This window comes from Dermacentor variabilis, chromosome 1 (genome assembly GCF_050947875.1).
Source record: "Dermacentor variabilis isolate Ectoservices chromosome 1, ASM5094787v1, whole genome shotgun sequence".
NCBI lineage: Eukaryota > Metazoa > Arthropoda > Arachnida > Ixodida > Ixodidae > Dermacentor > Dermacentor variabilis.
The window spans coordinates 253,444,017-253,471,921 of NC_134568.1; the positions used below are offsets into that span (position 1 = coordinate 253,444,017).

Genomic DNA, 27,905 nt, shown 5'->3' on the forward strand with positions numbered 1-27,905 from the left:
GTAAAACTTCAAAGAAGTGCCTTAATAAGCATAAATGAAATTAATAATTTGCTATTATAGTACTAAGAGTAAAAAAATAAGATATACAATATATGTGCCTTGCTCTGAGTCCCCAACTTCTGTAAGTGAGACCATGCCGAAGAAAATATTATGCAGCTTTGCTGGTGTGAATTTTAGCCATATTTATGCCCATGCTGTGTGGGAAAGCCATTAGTTTGCAAATGTGAAAATGGGTAAGCTCCTATGGTACAGGGAGCACATGGTTTTACTCCTTGCAGAGAGCACCTGCATCTTTTTTTACTCTCTCTCAAAGCAACGGTTGTTAGGTTGGGGAGCATGTGAAAGCATCCTCATACTTGATTATTGTGTTTGATCAGGTTTTCTGTTCACACGCTGGAGTAGTCGTGTGTAGAGCTGGGACTTATTACGGTTGGCGTGTAACACCCCGGGCAAAAAGGATGCTCAAACCACCATGCCTCATTGAAACGGAGGGTGGATTCCTAATTTTCTATGGTTGTCTTGAGGAGTTGCCATTTTCGCTGGCGCCCCACAGTGTTTACAGGCCCCTTTCTGTGTGTGCGGGAGAACCCCTTTTACAAACTGTGCGACTCAGAGGGACCCTTTCCACGAACTTTCAAGCTCTACAGGAGGACTTTCGCAAACCAACGTCGCCTAGAAGAAAGGATAGGCGCCTACGATCCCGGACCTGCGGGTTGCCAACTGTGGAGATGGGCTCATCCAGGCTCACCGAAAGTCAGAGCAGCTGCAAAGCCATGACGAGGACTTACAACATCACCTGCTGAGTGCCACCTGTGGAGGCGGGCCCGTACAGGCTCACCAAAAGTGAGAGCAGCTGTAGAGCCATGACGAGGACTTACCATGTCACCTGCTGAGTGCCCCCTGCGGAGGCAGGCCCGTACAGGCTCACCAAAAGTGGGAGCCGCCCAGCCACAAGCAGACTCAGTGCCTGTCATGTGACGTTGACGTGAACGAGATCCCACCTATGAGTTTAGTGAGCCTATGTAAAGGGGCCCCGCAATGTACTTTGACACTTCTCTTCTTCTTATCTTTCACCAACCATTGAATAAACCGTGCAAGTTTCGCACTAGAAATCGTCCCGTCCTTGCCTGGTCACCATGGTCTACCGGATGCCTGCAGCCTGCCGACAACTCCACGCTACCCAATAGTAACGCCGGTCGAGCTCGTAGTAACCGGCGTCTCAACAACTGTCGGCAACGGTGGGGTACGTTACCCTGGGGAACACAACAGGCTGAAGCCTTCACATTCTTTGTACAGTACTTCTGCAGTACTGTACAGTAATGCAAAGTGTTGCCCAGCATTTTACAGTAACGAATACAGACATTTGCACCATCAGTGTGCCAAAAGTAACATATTAGACTGTTAGTAAAGGTTATACCAAAGGGGGGGGGGGATCAGTCTGAAATGGACTGCATGCTCTTGTGTGAGTGAAAACTCCACACAATGGGAAGGATTGCTTGTAATTATCTGTATATATGCTGTCGAAGCACTGATGGTTAAAAGCAGCCGACAAGGTGGAAAAATCAAGGTTAACTTGATATCAATTGAACATAATCACCAAACAACACACACTCCTAAGCATGTACTGATGTCTAAGACATTTTAAAAGAGCACAGACATTGGTATAGAAAATTATGCAACCCTACAGAAGCTTCTGTGTCTTCACTACTACTGTCATTTAAAAATGATTTTGATGAGGCAGTTAAAGTGCAAATTTTGCATGGTTTGTTTGCGGAAGTGCTAGAACTGGTGGCATTTTGACGATAACTCCTGCAAAAGTTTTATTTAGTTACTGTTGTCATTTCATACGGTGCATGGCTTTACTTGTCGTAGATTTTCGTTGGCAATGTTTACCAACTTGTTGAAAAACTGTCAAACAAATGCTATATTTTGGTAGTCGCAGTAAGGAAGGAGTTGATGATGAACCATTGTACCCGTACTCTTTAGTATGCATTGATTGCAGCCAGCTTGTGTGTGTGTGTGTGTAAGCATTTAGAATTTTTTTTTCTCATAATGTTGGCTTTTATACAATATTCTATCCAGTCTGTTGCACTGTGCAAAACCCAGGGAGTATTTATTTCTCAATGCCATATGTGTAAAATTGGCATTGAAGGAGGCGTTTAAACAAAAACACAATATTGTTGTGCTATATACATAAAGGCTTGCAAAAAGAAATGAAAGTTCTGAAAACATAAAATAAGGTGAATCATTTCTTTAAGTTTCATAATCCTAAATTGGAGAAAAAAAGTGCTTTTAACAGAGCCATTTAAAGTGGCCATGACACCAAATTTTCGAAGGTGAAATATGCGTTGCATGTGAAAACGAATGCATCCCACAGCAAGCTGACAAATTTTGAGTGCATTCGGTGTGGTAAAAAAAATGGTAGTATCTGAATTTCTTTATATTGCTTTTAAACTGCCTGGCAACACTAATAGATGACAAAATGAAATTCCACCGCCGGCGATGGCTCCCTCAGACTACTAATGGAAGCCTGTCCCAAAGGCCATGCGTTTGTGTATTGCAAGTGCTGGAAATGATTGCTAGAGCCGGAAATACATCATGGTCGCCATGCGTGGTTTCGTTTTCACATGTGCATCTTGCCAATCAGCCCGAAATAGTTTCTGCAGGTGTTCTCTGGTTTGTGCTATTCTTTTTTAAGCTAGTGAAAGAATTGCAGGCACAATGCGCTGTCCGAAGAATTCAGGAGCTTTTGCTCACCTCCAGGGGAAGGTTTCAGTTGAAGTACTCGTACAGCTGTGTGTATGCACCAGCTCAGTACAGCGTGCACATGGTTTTAGAATGTTTCGGAGCAAATGACGCAGCATTGATGCACTTTTTGACGTCGCACAAGTTATGCCGAAGTGGTGGTTGCTGTTGGTGTGAGGGGCTTAGAGGCAGCAATTACAAACTGAAATTTCTGGTTAGAATGTGTGCTGAGAGCTCAGTTGTCTAATGGTGTTTAACCATTAGGCCACTCTGCTCTCAGTTCCAATGATAAACTGAGAATAATTGCTACAGCAGTGTCATGCCCACTTTAGGTAACTCATTTAGTAACTTTAAGTAACTAAGTGATGACTGAGAAATTTATTTTTCTGACAGGCTTTCCTAGGCATAGGCTTACAGTAGGTCAAATAAATGGAAGTGAATTTGTGTATTGAAGTGTGCTACTGGTCTGTTTGAATTGTCTGTGCAGGCACTGGTGAACACATCTACACAAGCCGGGGTGTTGTCCCTCGAAGCATGTTGCTTCCGACAAAGCGACCTAGGGCACCTGTGGGTGGTGAGGACGGTGTCGCAGACTTTTCTGGTGAAGGCACTTCAATCAGCTCTGGCCTCGGCAGTTGTGGAAAGTAAGTTGCTGGCATTTGAGAAGTTCCATACTAACACAATGCAATCAGCCCTTTGAGGACACATCTGTATCATCAGTTACAATAAAACAAGAGATTTAATGTAACCTAACTTTTAGGCAAATAGTTCTGCAGAAGTCTGCAAGGTGGAGGGCGTTTCATGTTGTGAAAAAAAATTTGATCCACCTGAAAGTAGCATGAAGCTACAAAGAAATGCCCTTAGAGGTTCCTCTGAAAGAAACCTATTTGTGTGTGCGTGTGTGTGTGTGTGTGTGTGTGTGTGTGTGTGTGTGTGTGTGTGTGTGTGTGTGTGTGTGTGTGTGTGTGTGTGTGAACTATGAACAGATGTTGTAGCATAGCAGAATGTGTGATCCACTACACAGATTCTTTGTTGAGTGGGTTCACCTGTGCATGCTCTGGTGAGCATGCAGGTGCACATTGTGGTAAGGAATTGTGCATCGTGATGTAATGAAATATGCTAATGTGCAGTGTGCTATCCTGAGGGGCGAGGTGCATGTGTACCAGTGCAGCTGTGCTTGCAGAGATGACACCGCATGGACATTCATTGCAATAACATATTAGGCCATTGAGCTACATTGTGCTGCCACCATTGGTTTCGTATTTGATGCCTACAATGCCCCCAAAGTGGACAAGCAAAGCTTCTAGCAAGAAATTTTGTAATGGCTTTGCCTCATCCTTACTGTACCTATCAAAATGAAGTAATGAATGGTAAAAAATAAGTTACTACTATGCGACTTCTGGTTTTTCGGTGTGCATGTTTGAATGCCCTGGCTCTTTGACATGCTGTTTACATTATATGTTTCTGGTAGGCCTACAGATGGTCGAAATCATTGTACAGTCTTAAAAAGAATCTCTTTTCCACTGTCTTGTGGAAAAGCCTACATTGGGCAGGCTGGTAGCTGTGTGAACAAGCACTTACGTCAGCACATTAATACTTTAAAGGGAATGCCTACCTCCCATCTTTCAGTGCACTGTAAAGCGTGTGGGTGTAAGCCTTTCTTCGATCGAACTAAGGTTATCATCAAGCTCAAAGACAAGCAAGCTCAAAAGCTTGCAGAAGCCTTTCACATAAAAAAAATATGTGCTCGTCCTGTGTCGTTTCTTTTTGTGTTGCCACCAATTTCCATGCTGATTCAAAGAGTTTAAAAGAAAATACTTTTTATCATAAAACTTTTGCATTTGAAGTAAGACTTCTGAAGTGAAAGCCTACTGCACTATTGTGCTGAGTGCAATAGATGGTGCATGAACAGCAGCAAATTTATAGTGAGGCAAGAGGACTGGCTGCTGTCATGTTCATCACTGTGCTGTCACTTCCGTGCACTCATTCTTTCTCCATAAATTTGTTTGAGCCACATACTGTCACAAATACTAGTGTATGTATCTTTTGGAAACGTTGTAGCTAAGGAAAGATGAAATGCAGTTAAACCTCAGTATAATTAAATTGGTAAAATTGGCACTTTACTTCGTTATATCGAAATTACATTATAGTTGTTGACGAACTTGTTTTACGTGGCAGGGGCCGTAAAATTTTCCGAATTATGGGACATTGGTAAAAAACAAATTTAATTAACAAATCTAAGTTTATTTTGTTGAACTTAAGAGTCGGCAACCAAATACTATATAGTTCCATGCCGTGTAAACAATATTTTCACGTCTACAGTTCAAGGCATTGCTTTCCTGTCCACTCTGGCGCTGCGGCTGATAGTGTTGCATGCAATGGGATGCTGCTATTATGAAGAGCGCAGGCATAAAGGAGTGAACGCTTCCTGTTCCTCTGGCTAAAATGCGTCTCCGAAACCTGAGATTATGCGACCTTCAGCACCAAACATGCAGGAAGACAGTGCACATGAAGCCATGGCCATCTTGGCTGTGCACCTGTCACAGGTTACTTCCATGATAGAGCGTGCAGGCCGCGCATGTGCTGAGCTGAGCTGAGAGCCATACACAGCCACGACCGGGCTTGTAGAGGAGACGCGCACTCACCTGTCCATAACTCTACCCCACCCCTAGCTTGTGCGGGAAGACGGGCATGCATCAAGCCACCATCCTTTTTGGCTCACCGTCACGAGTTTTTCCCTTGCACTCGCAGGGTGTGATACCATCTTATCACACTTGTGACTTTATATGGAACATGATGGTGAGAGGGTCTTGTTGCTATGCTGCTACACTTGGGTGGCAGCTTTCTGTCACATGGTGCGCGATTTGAGAAGTGTGTTCGCAAGCAGCTGCATGTAACTCAACCATTTGACCATCTATGTCTGCAGCAATTTCCATTTATTGCCTCAGTATTCCTTCATGGCGGCACTGAAATTTTGTGATATTGAAATTGTGTACGAACACACTTCGTTATATTGAGGTTCAAAATACACGGTGTTGTATGGACAAGAAGTTATAAAACGTTAAGTACTTTGTTATATTGAGAATTTTGTTATGTTGATATTCATTATATCGAGGTTTAACTGTATTCTACTTGACGCCCTAACCAACCATCAAATTTTACTGTATCATGCAGCTGATCTTACATGTGAACTTTGGCTCTGTAGCTTTGGCTAGGCCACAGAAAGCTGTTGCCAATTATAGTCTTGTCTTCATTCAGCTTGACAAATTGCCTGACTTTCTGGGTGGCTGTTAGCTCATGTTTCTCATATAGAGCAGTGTAAATAATGCAACAAAACATCATCTGGCAAAGGGTGATGAGTCAACGCTAAAAAAGAAAAATTCAGTTAAAGAAGATATGGTCTTATTGATGAGGAAAGACATGTATAGGTTACTGTATTTAAGGCTTAACTCTCAGAGAAATCTTTGTAAGGCTTGTAGACAGATACACAACACTACTAATGGTGTAACGTGTTTGTTTAAACGTCTGTGCACACAGACATGGCAAAGGAGGCATAACTAATTTTCTTCATAGTGCTGTCATATGCACTGATATCTGCTACAATCATAGGTTTTTGAAAGGACTCCACAGCGCGAGTTTCTGTCAAATCATTGAAGTCCTGTCATGTTGTCTAACTGAATATACTAGTGATTAGGCCATTAAATCTCATGGATTCCCAAGAAAACTGATCTATTCGTCATCTGCATATATGCAGTCCTATCATTCCTTCAAAAATAGTTACTTCACTAGCTGCTTGAGATATGACATTTACATTTGCTTATAGAAGGTGATGTTCAGTAGACTGGCAAGGGAACAAGAATTCATGATTGCCATTCAGCCTCTAGAGTCTGTGCAGGAGTATGTACCTATATCTAGGTCAATTACTCACGGGGTACCCTTGTCATGAGAAGGAAATTTATTGGCATTACGAAATCCTGACTGGGAGCTTAGAACAGTCATTGAAAAGAAAAATGTTCAATCATTGCATTGTACTGGTGCTAGCATATGGGGCAGAAACTTGGAGGCTAACAAAGAAACTTGAGAACTAAGAGCGATGGAACAAAAAATGTTAGACATAACGTTAAAAGACGGGAAGAGAGCGGTGTGGATCAGAGAGCAAATGGGGATATCGGATATTCTAGTTGGCATTAAGAGAAACAAATGAAGCCAGGCAGGTCATGTAGTGCGTAGGGCAGATAACCGGGGTACATTAGAGTTACAGAATGGGTGCCAAGGGAAAGGAAGCGCACTTGAGAATGGCCAAAAGTTTGGTGGGGTGATGAAATTGGGAAATTTGCAGGCACAAGTTGAAATCAGCTGGTGCAAGACAAAGGTAATTGGAGATCGCTGGGAGAGGCTTTCGTCCAGCTCTGGACTATTATATTATTAATATTAGGCTGATTATGAAGATGATACTGATGATGATAGACTGTTTTGTACCATGGAAGCCATGAAAGTGCTGCATTCACTTCTGACTTGTTTACTGTCATGTACATAGGAAACCTAGTTTCGATGTTGGTGTCACTATGTGCTCTTCATCTATGTGTTTTTCTTGCATATCAGCAACATTTAAGAGATAATTATTCAGTTTGCTTTTCTGTTCGTTCTGCCCTTGTGGCTTTTGCTGCAGGTCAAGCATTCTTCCAACCGATGTCGGAAGTCGAATTGGTGTCATGTATGTGACCAGGGGTCAGTCAGCTGATATGCACTTCATCATCAATGGGGAAGACCAGTTGTATGCAACAGATATCCCTCACCAAGATGCCCCTCTCTATGCTGTTGTAGATGTCTATGGCACCACCAAGCACGTTCGCATTGTGCAGCTTTATGGTGGTAAGTTTTGCCTGAATTTATTGTTTTCTGACATTTTGGGGAGTGTTAAAAAGTAGAACTCTAGTTGAGGATGTTGCAAGACATGGTGTATAGTGCATTTTGCACTTTGTAAACCGAGCAGAGCTAAACATGAATTTCAGTTGTTCTGCATTGAGGTTTTCTAGTGGCAACAGCAGCAGCGGGAAACACTTGGTACGCTGCATCTGGTAATCTTTTTTTTTTTTTTTTCAGTCCCAATTGGGTATGGGTCATTCTTTAGGGCTCATGAGTTACAACTCCCGGTCCCAACGTGGGAGTAGCCCGCTCTATGGGTCCTTGCGTCCCGTAGCTCGCAGCACCTTTCATTAAAGTTATTCAATCCAATCCAATATGTGGCATGTGCTAGTCGTACACATTGTTTTCACTTCTCATGTAGCAAGGATGTCAGGCACATGTGCGTTAACAAAATTTGTCGCTGGGCTAGTTGGTTCGTGCTTAACAACTGAATACTGGTGAGTGCAATTCCAAGATGGGACTGAAGATGGGCACCGAAGCACTTGTCCTGTGCTTCTATGTCTATCTTCTGTCCCGTCTTGGAATTGCGCTTACCAGTATTCGGTTCTTAGGCACATGTGCTAAGTTGTGAGCGTTTTTTTTTTTTTTTTTGCTTCTCATGTAGCACAGACATCTGGACCATAGCCGTACTTCATTGTTTGCTTGATATGAGTGCCTTGATTTTAACCATACACCACCATTAGAAGTTATCACCCGGATAAAAGCATAGCTCACAACTGCACTTCATGCTATGTAGCGATTTGCTAAACACATTGCTAAGCACATTGTTCTAGAGCTTCTGAACTAGCTCAACGTTCAAGCCCATGTTTGTCCACATTAAACTGGCTTGCTTTCATAAGAATTGCACTGGCAGACATGTAACGGCATGTAATGGCTGTACAAGTTACACTAAAGCATTAACTACTTATTGCATGCCAGATCATCTTTATTATGATTTTACAAAAAGCCTCTCAATTTTGCATTAAACGAGCATGAAAAGGTGTGAAGTACTTTTTAACTGTAAATTTAACATTGCAATGTATGTATAAGGCTTGATTGCTGTCAATGCCTAAATTTCTCTTAAAGGGCCCCCAAAACACTTTTTTAATTATAGAATGATCTCACTATTTATGTAGCGCCCCCCCCCCCCTCTCTTCTAATCTCTATAAGTCGAGTTATCATAGCAATACCTGGCTTTTCTTTTTTTTTTCTCCGCTGGCTCGATGGAAGTAACACAGTGAAGACACCAAGAGGGCAAAGCCCTGGCTAAAAGTTGATTGTTGCGACGGCGAAAGGGCTCGTCGCGACACCCCGCACTGGCCGTGGTAGATTACACTACGCAGCACTTTTCTGCCATGTCAGAGGCCACGTGTAGTAGACGCAGCTACGTGCAGTGCAAAGATGAAATTATTTTTCGGTCTTGTTGAGATTGCAGACATGCATATTTTTTATCTAGTTAGCTCAAGATTAGCAATTATATAGTACTGAGAATGTTCTTGTAATCACAAAATCAGCCAGTAGCATTGGTCAGCCAACAGCTTTTGATCAGCTTTTGATGACGGCATTGTGAAAGCGAGAGCAAGTGTCTGTTTGATGCTTTTGACACAAGCTTGTAAATTTCCTGCTGCGTGCAGTGCAATATTTGGTTTACATGTTCACAGGAGCCTCTTTAACAGATCGGCAATTTTTTTTTATTATGCCCAAAAAGGTTTTAGGGCCGGCCCCTTTAATAGCTCTAAATTTATTTTCATTGGTGAAATAACAGGTCATCAATTATCCTTCCACTCTTACATAATTTTCCTCGCATCATATTGCAACTTTTAATCTGGTGACCGTGCTAGCGTTGAATAAGGATTTAGTGTTTAAACAACTTTCCCTTTCTTCAGTGTAGCATGCCAGGCAGTCCTCTCTTGCCAGTAAATGGTGTGATAAATGTGTTGTTAATTGTGTGCTGCCCACAGTGGTGGCATCTTTGCAGAGTGCCTGTCGTGATGCCATCCTTCAACATATATCAAGCTGTGCTGTGCGGACTTTGCCACTTCCACGCAAGCTCAAAGAGTACCTGTGTTATCACTCATCACGGCCACAGTAAGCACTTTGCAGCGACTCCAGCTGAAGACCACTACTTCTGCCTCATAATAACAAAAATCCTTGACAATTTCAGAGCTTTTTCTCAAACAAGTTGTTGTTATTGTTGTTGTTGTCTTAGATAGGATTGTGCCTATGCAATTCCTGTCATAAGGGCTTTCTCCCTCTGTGCCATGCAAATGGATCTTTTGTTATCTGTGCAGTATTGAACTGTTTCGTAATGTTATGAAGTCTGTTATTTATCTTGCACATAATTAAATCTAAGACGGACCCTGCACAGTTACTAGTGGTTGTTTTCTATGGTTGCAGTTAAGTTTTGAAGTATCTTTATCACTGTATGCCACACTTTTTGAGGTGGTGGTAGCTAAACGAAAAGGAAGCATGAACTCACAAAGTTCGTTAACATTTCTGGTCTAGGGACCTGCGCTACGACGTTTCTGAATTGTGCTTGTATTTGTGGGCACCCCTAAGCCAGAATTTCTTCCACGTAGTGACCAGTGATTGTTGTGCAGAGTATTCTGCAGTGTGTTTAGTGAGCCTATTGTATTTTCATATTCACTACATTACCTAATAGCTTAGCACCAATTGCTGAGCATGTGTATTATGGGATTTTTCCACTGTAAACCCTTGTAGGGGCAATATATGAGGTGTGTCCAGCCACCATGCTGTCTTTGAGCATGCTTTCTAAGCATTTTTAGTAAACTGAATGTTAAATGTTGTTCTGCACTGTGCTGATATTTGTTTTGTAAGGTACTACTGAAGACAGTGAAATGTAGGCAGTAAAAGCCTTGTGGAGATAATTTTTATGGCTAGTTACATGGTGAAATATTATTGAATATTATAGTTGCTTGCACTTGAGAAGTAAGTTGTTTGAGTGATGTGAAAGTAATACATTATAGTTTTATGTCTGCCTCATTTCTGATGTTTGCAGAATAGTGTGTGCTGACTGGAGGTTATCTTAGCAACGTTCAAGATGTCAAACCTGTTATAGGTGATAATAAAGGGTTTTGAAAATTCAGGTAGAAGTTACTACACCCCATGTTCGTCCACATGCCCTTATTCAAATAATTGCCCCTCTCTCTTTTTCTCTCTTTCTTCTTTTTTTTTTTTTGTTACTTGCCACACTTACTCCTGACCTGGAATAAAAAATATGGTTGTTGTCAAAGCCTGTTACTATCTTGAACAGCAAGGCTTTGAATTTTTGCAGTTGAAATCTCAGCGCTTAGGTTGTTATCAATTGTTATTGTTATGAACTGCTTGCTGAGATGTGCCAACATAGAGTAAACATATATCTACAGAGTGCTGTTGTTGGGTAGTTGTCTGTAAATACTAGCTAACACTATTTATGCCTTTCGTGTGTGTGTGTGTGTGTGTGTGTGTGTGTGTGTGTGTGTGTGTGTGTGTGTGTGTGTGTGTGTGCGTGCGTGCGTGCGTGCGTGTGTGTGTGTGTGTGTGTGTGTGTGATCCATAGAGTGACATAATGAGGTTGTGGCTGTGTGAACTCGTGGGTCTAGTTTTTGTTCACTTGAGGTCACATACTGCAATGGTCTCGCACAAGGCACATTACTTCAGCATTGTTATATTGCCATGTAAGTGCTGTGGCTTGTTGGGTATAAAATAATAGGCATTGTGTAAGCATCACTCAATCAGTCCTACTGTACGACTTTGCATGATTAGAATAGGCACTATTGTTGGACATCTTCTTTTTAGCTTCTTTGAAAAGTGCATGTGTGCTTGCAACTTCACTTTTTGAAGGCTTTCATTACGAGTGGCGTGTTAATTTGAGCCCAGGTACAAATGAATGTACCATAAATTAAGCGGAGGACATAGCTTTCTCATCGTGAAATATGGCCAAGAAATAAATTTTTTAGAAATCAAATGCCATATTTATTAGATTATAAGGTGGTCATGATTATAAGCTAAGGGTGCTGTTGGGGAATCCGAGAAAATGAACTTGGGTATGTACGCTAATATAAGGCGATATAGAGCAGCTGACAGATTATTCAGAGTTGGCAGGGATTGCCTGAAATACCAAATAGAAGCCCCGGGAATGATCAGTGTGGGTTATATGTGAATTTCGCTTTGAGTTGTGACTTCACAGTAGCATTGCACGTGTCTCTATGGAAAGCGTACTTCCCAGTCTTCAAATTTGCTGCCTTGGCCGGCTCCTCCAGGCAAAAGTGAGTGCACGAGGAGCAAAAGTTTCAAGGTCTTGCAAAAGTTCCTGATTGGCAGCACCCACCATGTGACTGCAGCACGCTTCCCCTTTGGTTCCCCTAGCAACTGGCATGAAGATTGTCAGCTCTTTTTACTGATGAGCCACTGAACTCTCACAAAATGTCAAGATCAGCACAACATAGTTTCAGCATCGGATCTCACCTGTAATAATGTCCCGGCGACTGTTAAAATAGAAATACGAGACAGTGCATAAATTTAGCTATTGTAAATGGAAGTCGCCAATAACTAAAATGTAGGCTGCTCCTGCAACTTCTGAAAACAGTGCCAGTGTCATGCAGCACAGCGTGGACATGTGGTCCAGCACCTTAAGCATGCATGGAACATTGTATGCGCGCATAGACAACTCCGTTTGGGCGCATCTGGAGCTGTGTTTTGTACCAGCAGAAACATTCGATCGTTATGTGCATATTGCGGATGCTGCAAATGCTTGGCCTGGCACATCGTGCAGGGTCATGATGCCGTCTACCAGCATCAGTAGTATAATTCCGGCTCAGTTACAACCTTGTTTTGTGTCACTGGAAGCATCTTGTGAACATGCTGAGACATTTAAATGTCTCTAAGTGCGTTGCTAGCGACTGAGCTCAAATTATGTGGACGGGTGAGGGTGAATCATTTCGGACTTTCGCCCGAGTGTGAATTCTTTCTTGTACAATGCACATTTCTAGATGCATTTCTCAGCAGTGCTTTGTGCCAACAATGCACAGTCTGGACTAAAGGTTGAGCAAGGTGCAAAGCATGCTCTGGTAGTGAAGATGGTGCTAACTATTGCTGGATGCAATGCAGTCGTTAATGAGTGGTTGTCACTGTGAATGGAAGGTAGCAGGGATTTTGAGGTAAATCTTGGGGCAATGCAAGCTATTAAATCTACTGGGGAAAGGAGCAACTGCACTGACTGACTTTAGTTGGTGATGAATGTCTCACTTTGAGGGTTACGTCACAAAAGGTTCCGAAAACACCTCAAGGTAGAATTTTAGCTTGATGGCGAGGCTGCTGCAACTTATGTTTTTTCTGATGCTGTTGTGAATTAGGTGAAACCAGCATCCACAAAAATGTGACAGTGGTGTACGATGGGACGTGGATAACACGTCGTCATACATCCCACATAGGTGTGGCACTGTGATAGAGTTTTACGCAGGGTTGGTGTTTGATGGCGTTTTGCTGTCAGACTGCTGTCATGGGTGTACGCTAGGATGCACATGTGTGCCAAAAACTGTTGATGCTAACTATGGCCAAATGTATGTGGAGGCAGCACTAATACTACTCAGGCATTCAGTTGAAAAGTACGACTTGAACTACACAGACATTGTCTGTGGTAGTGATAGCCGAACTTTCTTGGCACCGTGCGAGTGCAAGATTTATAGTTTATAGCCCTCACAAAAGATTACGTCAACCGTGTAAAAAAAAAAGGATGGGAACAACTCTAAGGAGAAAGAATTAGTACAATAAAATTTTTTCAATATATCACTGAAAGTTTTATGGAAGCATCAGGGAGGCATTCTTAATCATTGTGCCAATTTTATCAGTTTTTATCAAGAGACAAGAAAATTGGTTCTGAAAGCGATGTCCCCCCTTTAATCCCATAGTGCAGCCTCAGTGTTACCTCAGCATTTCCTTTTCGTATAGCAAAAGTGACCATAAACATATCAGAAACATTCTACACTGTAGCTCTGGCATAACAGCAATGTTTGAGCGGCATTCAGCAACATATAAACTGGCTCGAGAAAGCTTGTCTATTGTTAAAGTAACTTGCATGTCAGTTGATTCATATGTGTAAGTGCTTGTGATTTTGTTGCTTGTGAAGTTTTTACATCACTTTGGTTAAAAAAGTCTTGTTTATGAAATTCAGACCAGTCCACTTGTAACAATACAACATGATAGTATATCACTTATGATTATTTTTGTGTTCCTCCATGCAAAACTGAAAAGCATACTGGGTGTCCCAGCCAACACAGCAATAGAGCAAGTTTTGAGAAACAGTGAAGCCTCCTGTGCAGATGAAACCTACTGTATGTTTTAGCAACCTCCTAGAGAAGTATTCAGTACTTTTTGTTTTTATTGAAATAGTAATTTGTACTGATTAAGATTTTTTTAATTAACTTTATTGCCCTAGTTTCAATACAAGGTTTGTACAGCACATTTGAAAATGCCACCTTCAGTTGTGCGCTTCTGAGTAGCTCTTTTGTTCCACATTAAAAAAAAAAGAAAGCTGTTATATCATGCAAACAGCAGCCTGCGGCACCTTTTTAGAATTTTCATGGGCTTTCTTACAAGCATGAAAAAAATAAAGATAGAAATGATAACACATTGTAAAAACTGAAAGTAATATTTTCATACATACTCTACATATGTCGTATTGACATTGTGTAATCACTAGAGTTGGTAAATAATGAGTACTAATTACTTAATGAGAACACAATACTGCAGGCTTCTTAAGGAGGTTGCCAACACCATACAGTTGGTTTCATCCGCATACAAGGCTTCATATTTTGAAAAAAAAAATGATAGCTCCATGTTAGCTGGGACACCCAGTATAAATCATACATTTCATATTGCTTATCAGATGCTGCTATGAAATTTTGTTCATTGAGGAGCTGTTTTAAGGGAATGTTGGCCATTATGTGAAGTAAAAATTCCGCCAATCAAATGGTGCTGATGTGGACCAGTGCTGTCTGAAAAACCCTTAGGTATGTTTTGAAAGTCACTGCGGATTTTTATTCAGTCCAGATTACTGCCAACACCATAAGTGCAGCGACTGATTGAGTGTCGTAGACAGTGGAATAGTAACAGCTTGGCCTGCTGCTGAACAAAGCACAGAAATTACTTTCCTCTGCATGTCCAACTCCTTTGTGCACAATTTGGTTACATTGTTAAATTGTGAAGTATAGCTTTGTTCATGTTGTCATAGAACCAAGCCATTTGGTGAGGTGTGCTTTTCAGACACCACACTTTTCAAAGATAATTGACAATTTTCAAAGATATGCCGGCCACGGCGGCCGCATTTCGATGGGGGCGAAATGCGAAAACACCCGTTTGCTTAGATTTAGGTGCACGTTAAAGAACCCCAGGTGGTCAAAATTTCCGGAGTCTTCCACTACGGCATGCCTCATAATCAGAAAGTGGTTTTGGCACGTGAAACCCCAAATATTATTAATTTTCAAAGATAACTGAAGATAAGTGCAGCCCCAACACCATTTCATAGATATTTGGGGGTGAAAGTTTTAATGCGAGTGCAGAAATAGTGGTAACCTAGCCATTAGGCACTCTATGTACCGCAACAGATGTGGCTTGTTGTTGAGATTGACTTAATTTTATCGATTTTTTTGTTGCATGTTCATAGAAATGTTATTCATGTTATTTATGCTTCACATCCCCCCCCCCCCCCAGGTACGTGCATTTCAAAACATATCTCGGATGAATTATAGCTGTGGCATAACTAGCCAAATTTGATACTGTGTAAACGAAGTGGAAAAAAAAAATGAATAAAGTCGGTCTGTAAAAAAAAATGACTGCTTTCAATCAATACATTTAGGCATGCTTTGTTTGAATGCCCAATATTTTTATTGGAGAGTCTTTCAGCTAGTATTACATGTTCATATTCACTTTTACTTGACTCGTTCCATGTGTAAAGGGATTGGCAAAACTTAACACTTAGATTAAGACTCGAATATGGTGTGAATTTTGGGTATATTCTTGGCGTGGGTATTTATTTGTCACTGTGTCTTAGTCTTATGGTCTACCAAAGGCTTTTAGGTCATTAAACAAGACGCCACCATGTTACAGTAGTTTGGAACTGTAGAATGTGTGTTACAGCAATTTAATAAATGTGGTGTAGCAGTCAGGGGCGTAGCCGGGGGGGGGGGGGGGGGCTTATGGGGCTTCAGCCCCCCCCTCCCCCCGAAATTTTTTCGTGCTGTCCATGTACCGTCGACCAAAGCAACCCCCGGCGCCAGAAATCATTCTGAATTTTGTAGAGAATGTCTTTTTCATGCTCGAAAAGACATTTCACCACGAACATTGTGAACTCGGGCTGGATTTCCCGGCAAGGCACATGCACCGGGAGTCACATAACGCAAGCAGCCCCATCCGAGCACAAAGTTTCAAGGGTGTTTTGATGGTGAACGGGCTTGCCACAGAATCACACGGAGACCGTGGAATCTACGAACCGCGTGGATGGCAATTCCGAAACTTTATGGGTGTAAAGTTCTCATACACTTTTGAAGTGAAAGGTGCATTGACATTTTCAAAGTTGTGCGTTAGATATTCAATTGCGGAGGTTCGTGTGTTTGATGTTGTTATAAACATTTGACACCAACTGTGCATTGACTTTTCTAAAGTCTTAGATCGGAACATACAACGAGACAAGCCAAACCAACACACTATCAGACAAGTTGACAAAGCACGCAGCAAGGTCCGATGAGACGAAGCGTTGTGGTGGTTCATTTGTGCCGTCATGTCGCATAAAAAATATCATTTTTTTTTCACTTATGCCAAAGCATCCATGTCAAGACACTGAAGCCAGCCAGGGTAACTACGGTCTTATCACTTTCTTTTGTACTTTGACTTTTATTCGCGAGGACACATTGAGCCTCTTCAATTTTTTCATTCTCGCTACACTATACCCGCGGGCTGCCAGAGCCAGCCAGAGCGCATGCGTTTTTCTTGTGTTGCCCCGACCACCACGCGGGGCACTGTGGTAGCCTTTTGGTTTTCTCTGGCTGAGTGGATTTTCGCCTGGCAGATTTTTGGACACCTTCTGGCTAGCTGACGAGAAAAAGAAACAATGGTCGCTCAGCGCCATCACTGTGAGGGCTCGACGGATTGCACCGCGTCCGCTTGAGTGCGACCTCTCCGGAAAGTCTTGTCTCGCCGGTGTAGGATACCGAGCACTGTGTGTATGGTCCTCAGTGGACCAAGCATCTCACGTTTTCTTCTACATTTATTCGGTAGCCACATTAGACGCCCAAAGTAGGCATTGGATATTGGCCAGCTTACTCTCCTTTGCATTTTTTTTTTCATTTCGGTGCCCCCCTCCACAAAAGGAAAAAAAGTACATTGTTGCGGAGGGAGCAGCAAATTCTTGCATGGTGAAAGTTCTATTTTTTTACTTCTTTTGGGGAAAGTAATCGGCCACGGGACCCTTCATTTGCCGGATACTGTTATTATATTATTGTGATAGTAATTATATGGACCCTTCAGGCGCTTTCCTGCTGTCGCATTCACTCTCATGTTTCGTATGAAAAGGGCGATAACTTCGTGACCGCGCCGCATGCTGTATGTGCAAATAAAAGCATAGGGGAGGGGGAATGTTTGAGCCCACGTTGGTGGCTCAGTCTTGTGTGCGCAAAGAAGAAAAGTGGGGAGCAAGCGCGCCGCCTTCCTTCGCGCGCGATACATCGGGGGGAGTCGATGGAATGGGGGCGGGATCTAGGATTCTGTGAATCCGTGATAGCGCAACATGTTTATTTCCCTTGTTTGACGCATTATATACAGTGACTTATTCTTAGATACGTAGATTTATTGGAAACTCACATGTATACTTAAATATCTTGTTGCGAGGTTTTCTGTATACGTGCAGTGAACTTTCTTTCCAGTGGCAATTTTTTGCCCTTTATCAAGCATTTGTATATTCCATTGTACCTTCGCATTTCTAATGAACGAGGGCGAGTCAAGTAAAAGTGAGCCTACCCATCTCGCGCAATAATGGTTCGGTTCATTATATGCGAGGAATGCGCGTAGCACACAGGCATCTCTCATTTAGGAAAGTGACAAGTAGGTATGAGGATAAATGTTCTTTAATGCTCTCATACACTAGGCTGAACATGGTTGCGTGACGTAATGGACTCTTCAGAAGTTGAGCAGCGTGGTGCCGTGAGATTTTTGACAGCTGAAGGTGTTTCCCAAAAAGAAATTAGTCGCCGTGTGGCTGCCATGTACGTTGAACATTGCATTTCATTAGGCACTGTGACGCGTTGGAGTGAATGGTTGAAAGAAGGACGTGAAAGTTGCACAGAGAATCCAAGACCAGGCCAAAGCCATCATGCAATCACCCCCAACAAAGTTGCAAAGGTTGATGAGCTGATAAGACAAGAACGGAGGATAAGCATCGATGAACTGGCAGAGCATATGAACATCAGTCACTGTTCGGTTCACGCCATAATTCATGAACATCTCGGTTATCCACTCTTGTGTGCGCAATGGATGGATAACATTTTTAACCACCGCCAGAAGACGGAGCAGCTCTGCGCTGCCTTGGCTCATCTCTTCCGGTATCACAATCAAGGTGGCGACTTCTTGTCTGCAACTGTGATCGGGGACGTTCCATGGTGCCACTACTACGACCCTGAAACACGACGGTAAAGCTTACAGTAGAAACATTCGAGTTCACCACCCGCAAAGAAAGCAAAGGCCGTCGTTTACGTTGGAAAGGTGTTTTTGGCTTTTTTTTGTTGATCGTCAGGGGCCATTACTGATAGAATTTGCTAAACCCGGAGAGACTATCAATCATTTCCGATATTGTGAAACGCCAGATCGGCTGCGTGTTGCAATCAAGAACAAACGACGTGGAAAATTGACGAATGGGGTCATCTTGTTGCACGACCTTGCTATGGTTTTGGGCTGCTGAGCACGAGGCCGTGGGATCGAATCCCGGCCACGGCGGCCGCATTTCGATGGGGGCGAAATGCGAAAACACCTGTGTACTTAGATTTAGGTGCACGTTAAAGAACCACAGGTGGTCAAAATTTCCAGAGTCCTTCACTACGGCATGCCTCATAATCAGAAAGTGGTTTTGGCATGTAAAACCCCATAATTTATTTTTTAATTGTTCCACGACAATGCCTGTCCCCACGTCGCTGATGTGGTTAATACAAAACTGGCAAAGTTAAAATGGGAAACGCTGCAACATCCGCTATACAGCTGAGACCTGTCGCCTTGCGACTTCCACATTTTGGGACAAATGAAAAAACAGCTCAAGGGAAACAGATTCGTGTCGGAAGATTGCGTGAAAGAGTCAGTTGCAGGCTTTTTGAAGCAGCAACCCAAGGAGTTTTGTGAGACGGGAATCACGCGACTCGTTAGTCAATGGGAGAAATGTCTAAATGCTCATGGAGACTACTTTTAAATAAAGTACCCCGTTTGTCATATATGTGCATTGGCTCACTTTCATTTCACCTGCCCTCGTATATTTTGCAGAACGGCTTTGTATACATGCTCTCTGTTGGGACGATAATTTTGGGGCAATTACTCACGATACATGACTGGTGACAGCTACTTCTGCATAATACATTGGAATAAATGACAGCGTCATTGAGGTTTTTCACTGGCTGTTGCATATGCACAAAAATGTAAACAAGGGTCTTGATTGACAAAGTTTCATTAACATATCTGTTCTTAACATGTTCACTTCATGGCCTTTACATGTTTCATATCAGTGGCATGCACTGCTTTGCTGGTTCTGAACTGATATAGTTCTAATGTTCGTGTGATATTTTGTTTACTTATTAAAAAGACAAAAACACGAAAGCATTGATATCAGTTATTCAGTTACTCTAGAGGAGGGAAGATAACTGATGGTCATTAAGGGTTACGGACTGGATTCCAAGGGAAGGGAAGCGTAGCAGGGGGCGGCAGAAAGTTAGTTGGGCGGATGAGATTAAGAAGTTTGCAGGGACGACATGGCCACAATTAGTACATGACCAGGGTTGTTGGAGAAGTATGGGAGAGGCTTTTGCCCTGCAGTGGGCGTAACCAGACTGATGATTCTGGGCACAATTTTTGGCACATACGAGTATATCTTCTAATGAAAAAATACATATTTTCCTTGTTTTGACAGTGCATAGTGTTCAAGAATTCATTTGCAGCATCTTTGGCAATGGCAATGCAGTTATTGTTCCTGTATTTGATTCGTCGAAAAATTGTTTAAGAAGCTCTGGCTCGGGCCCAACTCTGACGTGGCCTATTCAAATACATGTAAAATGCAGAAATGCTTTTCTGAGATATCCCCTACACTGCTTTTAATGAAATTTGTTGAATTTGAGAGCGAAAGTTAAACTCTAGTATCTGTTGGAAGTGGAATTTTGATTTAAGACCTGAATTTTGTTTTAAATATTTTGAAAAATTTGAAATTGCGAAAAAAGATAGAAGCATGACGTTTACAAACTAATAGCTCTGCATCAAGAACAGATATCGCGGTTCTGTAAACGGCATCTATTATAAGAGTCAAACCGGACAAATTTGGCATGTCAATTTATATCTTGCATAACTTGGTTACGTGGTGTACAAGGGTTCTGCAAAAGCAGTATTTCCATAATACACAATTTTTTTTAAATTCTTGTGTGACATATCAGCTTTGTCCACTGTAGATGTACTATTAGATGCGATTCACAGAATTGTGATATTACTTTTCATTGTTGAGTTACAGAGTATTAAACGTGATAGTTTCGTTTCCTGGAAATTTGCAATTTTTGCCAATTTTTAATAACTAATTGACAACCTAAATGAAAACTTCGAAACCAGAAATCAGTAGAATTCAAGTTTTTCTTGTTTAATGCAACAAACCTCATCAAATTTGGGACAGTGGGTGTCAAGAAAAATGAATTCATTTTCTACATGAATTTACATAGGAGCAACCGAGGCCCCCCCCCCCCCCCCCCGAACGAAATTTCTGGCTACGCCACTGGTAGCAGTGGACAACAGGCAGGAGTGGATCCCATGATTTCACAGTACCAGACCAGATGGTTTATTTACCTTAGGTGGGAGCTGCACAAGGAGAATTCTAAAGGTACCTGTTGGCAGTGGCTCAGTGGTGTTCCACTTTTGAGCATGAATTTGGTTTCTGGCCGCTGTTGCCACGTTACGATGATGCAACAACACTTGTGTACTAAGCTTTGGGTGCACGTTATGGAGCCCCAGTTAGCCAAAATTAATTTGCAGCCATCAGCTACAGTGTCTCCATAGCCTCTGCTCCTTTTGGACGTTAAAACCCTTCAATCAGAATTTTAGAGGTACAGAAATTAAGCATCAGAATGTCATTTTTGTTGTCATCTAAGAGTAAGAAACATTGCAGCAACATTTCATTAATGCCTCTAGTCCAGTGGTCTGAGCTTCACTGCAAATGAGCCATTGTAATTTTCTAACATTCTTCTGAAGGCAAGCTCATTCAATATACAGACTAAGAGGGTATTAAACTGAAAATATTTTGTTGCGTGCTAACATAGCTGATGACCTGAGTGGACAAACAGCATTTAGTTTGTACACTATACCAACTGAGTGGCAACCAGTATTAGTATTTGGGCGTGTGCACTATTGTTGGTTATTTAAGTGTAACTTTGCATAGCTCACAGTTCGTGACTTGTAAAAACTTTTTTTTTCACTATTCCTATTTTTTACCTTTTTTTATTGTTAGAGCAAAAATGTATTGATACGGTAGCCATTATTATCCGCTGCTGACCAAACTAGGATAGAATTTTACTTATGTTTTTGTTTTTCTATTCCTCTCAACTTACTGAAAGTTCTAATTGTTACGATTATCTGTGGATACATCGGGCATCCCTAGAATTAGCACATGTAAAATATGTGCTTGTCAGCTTTTCATTAATCATTAGTTTAAGGTGAATAGTCTGAGGGTGCATCTGTGCTTCACTTCAGTACACTGTGGACCAAATGTGTCAAAATATCATGCAGTTGAACTGAAACGATAATTTCGTCTCTGACTGTAGAACACGTAGAGATACTCACAATGTGCAGTACAGCACACTGCTTTTTAACTGCTGCTTTCATTAAGAAAACTGTAAAGTGACAGAGAGAATGCCTAGGTCGTACTTGACATAGCACATATATTTCAGTTCCATTCCTGTTCATGCATTGGCATTGGCCCAAGCAGCACCCGTCTGTGTTGTCGCTAATGTCAGCTGGTGCAGAGTGGTGGGCAATAGGAATGAAACATAGTTGAGGGAGAACCATTGCAGTATACCAGCCATGCTGCTCTTAGAAGTGCAAATTTCAGCTGCTCATTGTGTGTGCCCTAGGAGGGTGTTTGCAGTCTCCATGAATTTCCCTTTTGTGATGCAAAATACCATGTCGCCATATGTGAATAGATGTTTTTTGTTTAAGAAATGTAGTGTTGCAAAGTATAGTTTGATTTTATAATAAATCACATGCAGAGCTTGAAATTTCAACTTCTGTTAATTTGACCTTGATATCGATGAAATTGATGGAATTATCCATGTGGTCTAATTAACTCTTTTCTTACAGAGCCATAGGAAATCGACCAATTTGATCAGCAGCTTTTCGACACATTGTTAAACATTGGGATAGGAACTCTTCCACAATCAGTGCTGCCATGTACCATATGAAATGAAGACTGCACTTTTACTTTTGGTCATTTGACAATATTCGGCACATTGAGGAATTGCAGAAAAGTAAAGCTTCGACAAGAGGTGTCGTTGAAACTCGCCTCCAGTGATTGTTGTACTTCTACATAAAACAAGACATAATGTGCACTTTGGTCAAGTTGGATACGTAACTTTTAAATGACAGCAGCAGGGAAGACACGGGAGTTTCTGTCAGGCTGTCTGATTTTCTGTTTCAACATGTACATTGTTTCAACGATGCCTCAAACAGGAGTGCACATTGTTTTTATTATTATTATGCTCGACTAATATCAAGTGCAACTTCATTTTTTCCTGCTGTAGTTTGCGTTTGATCATTAGTGTTCCCACAGTGTATGTGCTATACTCGTGGAATGAAGCATGTCAGTTTAGGGCTAACAACTGCGCATACCTTTGTTTCCACCGTCTCGAGTTAGTGTAATACCCTTGACAGACGGGATTTGAACTAAGGGATGTCTACTGGAAAGTGTTCACATAGGTGACACACGGCAGAGTAGTATTTTCTTTCTGGTAAAGATCCCTTGCGGAAAGGGAGATATCTGAACTACTTCACAGGTGCAAAAGCATTGCCTCATCCCAGCTAATCAACAACTCAAACGTCGAAACACTTCGTAGTCTTGGTAATTTATTTGCTTCCAAAACTGTTTCCTATGGTTAGCAGATGCCTAATCTCTCGCAGTGAACTTTGATTGCAGCCATACTTCTAAACGCATGCAACTGTCCCCATCGCAGATGTAGACACCGTAGCATCACCATACTCGCCGTGGGCTGCTTCATTTCGTTTGTTTTTCTGGCTATCCAGTTTTGTTGGTGCAGCGTTACAATGAACTGGAATATATGAGCAACGTACTGTTCGCTGTGCATTATCACACAAATTGGTGCTCGTAGTGGTGGCGTTGTCATTGCTAACTATTGAATGCATCTAGCAAACCGTAGTTCTACCCTTAGCAGTCCTGGAGCGCACGTCTGGTCAGAAGTCTGACACGCATTCTAGATAGCCATGCTCCAGCACTAGCAGCGTGCTTGCTCATTCTGCGCACATTGTTGTTAAACAAAATTTTAATTTTGCTAGTAACAAGAAACCACACTGACAATAACGAATAAGTGAATTGTAATGCTGCGGTACGTCCTTTATGCATCATACTTTCCCTTTTTTTGCTGTATGCATTCTTGTTTTTTTTTTTTTGCGCTGACCAGATCCACAGTTTTTTAGACCGTGCCGTACTGTGTGTCACTGGAGAAACTCCTTTTATTATTAAATGTGCTGAGAAAACATGTTATGGGTGTACTTAATGCATCCTCTGCACCAATCTCATGTGGAAAAAAGAAAATCAAAAACAATTCCATCGCATGTAGTCTGATCTCGACGTTTGCTGTGCTTGGACATGTGGTAGCGTTGCCACCACCACTGTCATTGTAGCTGCTGGTTGTGCCACTGGTCACAGTGCACAAAAAGTCACTTGTTTTTTAGAGGACTGCAAACCCCCCACTCTTTAGTCTGCACTTATGATATCCTCAAAGGCAACTTTGCCAAGGGCAGGCTGAAAATTGGGATTTTCAGCATGAAGTAGCTTGTACTTAGCGCATTCAGTACCGATAGCATCACCGAGACGGATGCTACAGCTCTTAATGTGACAGCGTTAAGGGCCATATGTCGCAGAAAATCTGCCGTTGGCATCCAGTGTCGACTGTCATTTTGGCAAAAAAGAATTTCGAACCACGCAGGCCCTCCAAGGAAGTTACTGAACTAATTGAATTTCTCATGGTATAATATGTAAAAAAAAATCGTAAAGTATGACTTACACACAACTTACAGACATGATAGTATCGGATTCTAATTTAAATATATAATAAAACTTGATTCTCTTGCGTGGAAGCTCGATATACAAACCCCTTTTCCATGGCTTCTACCATTCATAGATCGGCCACGACCTTCGAGGTTTGCGCATGGCTCATTCCTTGGAACACGTCCAGATGGCGCTCCCCTCCGCTGTATCGTGGCCCACGCAAGAGGCCGTGTTTCCACCAGAAAGCTCGCCTTCATGCATAGTGTTTGCCGCCAGGGTTTCCCGGTAAACATTATGGTTGCATAAGCTGCTGTTGCCGGGAAGCATGAGAAGCAGTCGGGGATCTTTCAATGCTACCGCGTTCCACTCTTAAAGGCAAAGCTTAAGCGTCCCCCAAATTTTTTGGGTAACAAATTTGCACTTTCTGAGATTATGTGCAATAGGTTTTTTTGGCTTAGCCCATCCCTGTGCTCAACTGATTATGTGCATAGCACTGAGCAGCATGATTTCATACTTATTGTTGCTTTCAATGAACATGATCATTTGCTGATGGATCGTATTCCCATACAAGGCGTTCATAGTTCCTTGTTACATCCTGCTTCAGGGATTGCGTGATTGCTTTTATGTTAGTTGGAACTCAAGGCATGTTGCTCTCAGTCCTTCCACATCACCGTATGCACTGCAGTACGACAAGGAAAAATTTTATATGCGATATTGCACTTTATAAATTCGACCACACAGAGTGCTTCAATCGTGTGGTGACCATATGAGGCTGGAAGTGAATGATAAAGCTGGCAAATGTTCTACCGATAAACTTTTATCTCAAGCATGTCCTGCACCTTCCCACCCCATGCTTTCTACTTCCTAGTCTACATTTTTTACTTTTGTCTAAGCACAGCTGATAAAACCTTTTGCTTGAAGTGAGAGAAAATGCAGCAGCTGCAAGGCGAGTGCCTCGGCAATAATTGGTTCCCTTTCTGTTGGTTCCCCCCCACTCATTCGCACTATAGGATCAAGTAGAAAATTGAATTTTATTGAACACACCTTTACTTTTTTCTATCTTCATATTGGCAGTGAACTCCTACATTCTCCAATCAGTGCCCCAGTAGCAATCTCACCAAGACTTCCTCTGCCAGGGCCAGCGCAGAAATCTTGGTACTGACCAGTCGAGGTACGATTATCCATCTAGGACCGAGTTCAGAATCTAAAGAAAGCCTTGGCCCATAAAATGCATGGGCACTGGCTGGGACCTTCGGGCAGGATCGTATTAACAGGTCCCTTGCTGTATATTTCTATTTTTTAGGAATTTTATGGTTGATGAGCTAATGTGACTTCAAGAGCTATGCATATGTATGCAATAAATGTATTGTACAATATAAATGGGGTCTGTACCTGCATGTCACACAGTATGCAGCAGAAATGATTGAAATTGCATAAGAACTGCTTGTTATGACATTTGTAGTGCCTGCTTTGCCCCATGTAGCTCTTATCACTTGCCAATATATGGTATATAGGTGGCAGTCTGATATGGTCAGACATGATTGGATGTGACTAACTACATGTAATTTTAATCAATTCATTTATTTCTGGTACTTTTGTAATTGATCGCTTAATTTTTTTGCTCAGTAACGCTCACTGTAATCCATTTGCTTTTTCCAGTAGCCAATTAATATATCCATGAGGGCAGCTATAACAGGCAATGTAGATTTGAGCACTTCAATTTGGCAGGAACTACAGTAGAATGCTCGCGGTCATGCAAGGCAGCGGCCTCGCGGATGCACAATGTTCAGAGAGCCAAATCCTGGTACTCTGTATTTGTTTCCTCATCTAAACAGTTTACCGGATGTTAGCCGACAAAATGAAGTGGTGCTGCTCTGGCTCAATAGTGACGATCACTTCATACATTGATGCTATGAAACCATATACGGAATATTTTTTTCAGCTTTTCATTGGCCCTATCAGAAGCACCTTCTCTGAGCCCCAGGAACAATAAAGCACTGCGCTTCATAGAGGATCGAGACACGAGCATAGTGGCATTGAGTAACCACAATCATTATATATGGAACGTGTTCGTACGTTACAAGACCGCCCTTCCCTCCAGCATGCACATCGAGCAAGTTTTCAGCATCGTTGCTGATGTGTATACATCAAAACGAGGGAAGATGACTGACAAAAATTTTGAAAAGTAATTGTTAGTGAAGATAAGCATGTGAATGGCTGAAGAGGACGCACTGAAGAACCAGGCCAGCTCATTCTATGTACTGTATTTGTGCAATGTTAATAAAGGTTGGAAAGAAAGTAATGTAAGAGTAATGATTACATTTGAGTAATCCCTCAATTGTTTTCGTGGGTCACTGTAATCGATTACATTATTTAATGAAGTGATTGCGATCGGTTACTTTTTTTTTGTAGCATGTACAAGTCTGGATATGGTGTCAATTTAGTATTATGCTAGCTATCCATGACCTCTGCTTTTTACATTTCACTGTGCCTGCACACTTCGTTAGTGCACATTGCTAACATTTCACATGCTGAAAAAAAAAAAAAAACTTGGAGGACGCTTAAGCTTCGCCTCTTAAGAGTGGAACATGATAGCGTTATTGGGCCCTATTGACGCCAACACCAGATATTCTGCAACACGGAGCCCCGATAGAAAGCAATTTTAGGCCACTCCTGATGGGAGTGCAGGACAGAGCAATGCCTCATACCCTGATAAGGCAGAGGCTACAACCAACAACTCGCCAATGGTTCATACCGCCGTAAGCAAGGAAAAAGGGGTTTGTGTTGGAGTTTCCACGTAACAAAATGATGTTTTCTCGTATATTCAAATTACAGTCTGATGCTATCATGTCTGTAGGTTGTGTCTAAGTCCGACTTAACGAACTTTCTGATGCATTTTACTTGGAGAAATTCAATTAGTTCAGTAACGCCTATGCACCATGCCGGGGGGCCTGCATGGTTTTGGTTCAGGATGATTTTTTTCTGATGAACAACACCGCCGACAGTGGACGCCGGCACCGGATTTTCTGCACCACGGGGCCCTTAACGCTATTGCGTTAATACTATGTGAATTAAAGAAATCAGCGGCTGAGTGCCTGAAAAATTTTGTGAGTCAATTGAAGATGTTGTGGTGTAAATTAAAATTTAGTATCATGACAGTGACACATTACCATAGTGTACTACACTAGACTGGCCTCATTTGCCAGATACTTTTGCTATTCTAGATCTGTGGCAGTGTGAAGTGGGTGCTTTATGAACATGCATTGGCTCAACCAGCTCGGATTGTTCCTACCCGGTTCCTGTCACTTGAAGCTGACAACACACTTTAACATGTGGGTCCAAACCAGACCTTAAATATATATTCGTAGTAGTACGGAATCATTGGCAATGATCTATTGAGCTCAGACGCATTGCACATCACTTCAAAAGAATACACTGCAGAAATCCCCATTGTGTAAGTTTCATGCTAGGAAAAATTGCCGTCTCTCAAACCGTACCAGAATGTTTCAAAGGGAGTTGTTGCAGTCACCTGAAAATAGAGTTCGCGTCTGATAGAAAATATTTCCTGTTTCGGTCATTCACATGTCAAAATCAACTGAGTGAGAAAGGTTTCGGGTTGCTGCAGTGATGCATGCTACATGCGTTAAATAAAAGCTGTCTCATATATATATATATATATATATATATATATATATATATATATATATATATATATATATATATATAAAGGTATTTTTTTTCTTGTCTCATTCGT

General features: G+C 41.8%; 1 protein-coding gene and 1 long non-coding RNA gene across 4 annotated transcripts in view; one reads left to right on the top strand and one right to left on the bottom strand.

Moving 5' to 3' along the window:
* Positions 1-27,905, bottom strand: part of LOC142561285 (uncharacterized) — a 39,527-nt gene that overhangs the window by 11,005 nt on the left and 617 nt on the right. The window lies entirely within an intron of this gene.
* Positions 1-27,905, top strand: part of LOC142561233 (neuralized-like protein 2) — a 37,628-nt gene that overhangs the window by 9,502 nt on the left and 221 nt on the right. Inside the window, exons 3-6 of one of the 3 annotated variants that reach the window (XM_075673434.1) lie at positions 3,233-3,389; positions 7,415-7,617; positions 9,612-9,738; positions 22,228-27,804. In XM_075673434.1, coding sequence (XP_075529549.1) covers positions 3,233-3,389; positions 7,415-7,617; positions 9,612-9,738; positions 22,228-22,252 — 512 coding nt within the window. In that variant the 3' untranslated portion in view covers positions 22,253-27,804. Of the gene's footprint in view, positions 1-3,232; positions 3,390-7,414; positions 7,618-9,611; positions 9,739-15,360; positions 15,487-22,227; positions 27,805-27,905 lie in introns of those variants that run through there. The other 2 variants (XM_075673433.1, XM_075673432.1) reach the window with 2 other exon arrangements.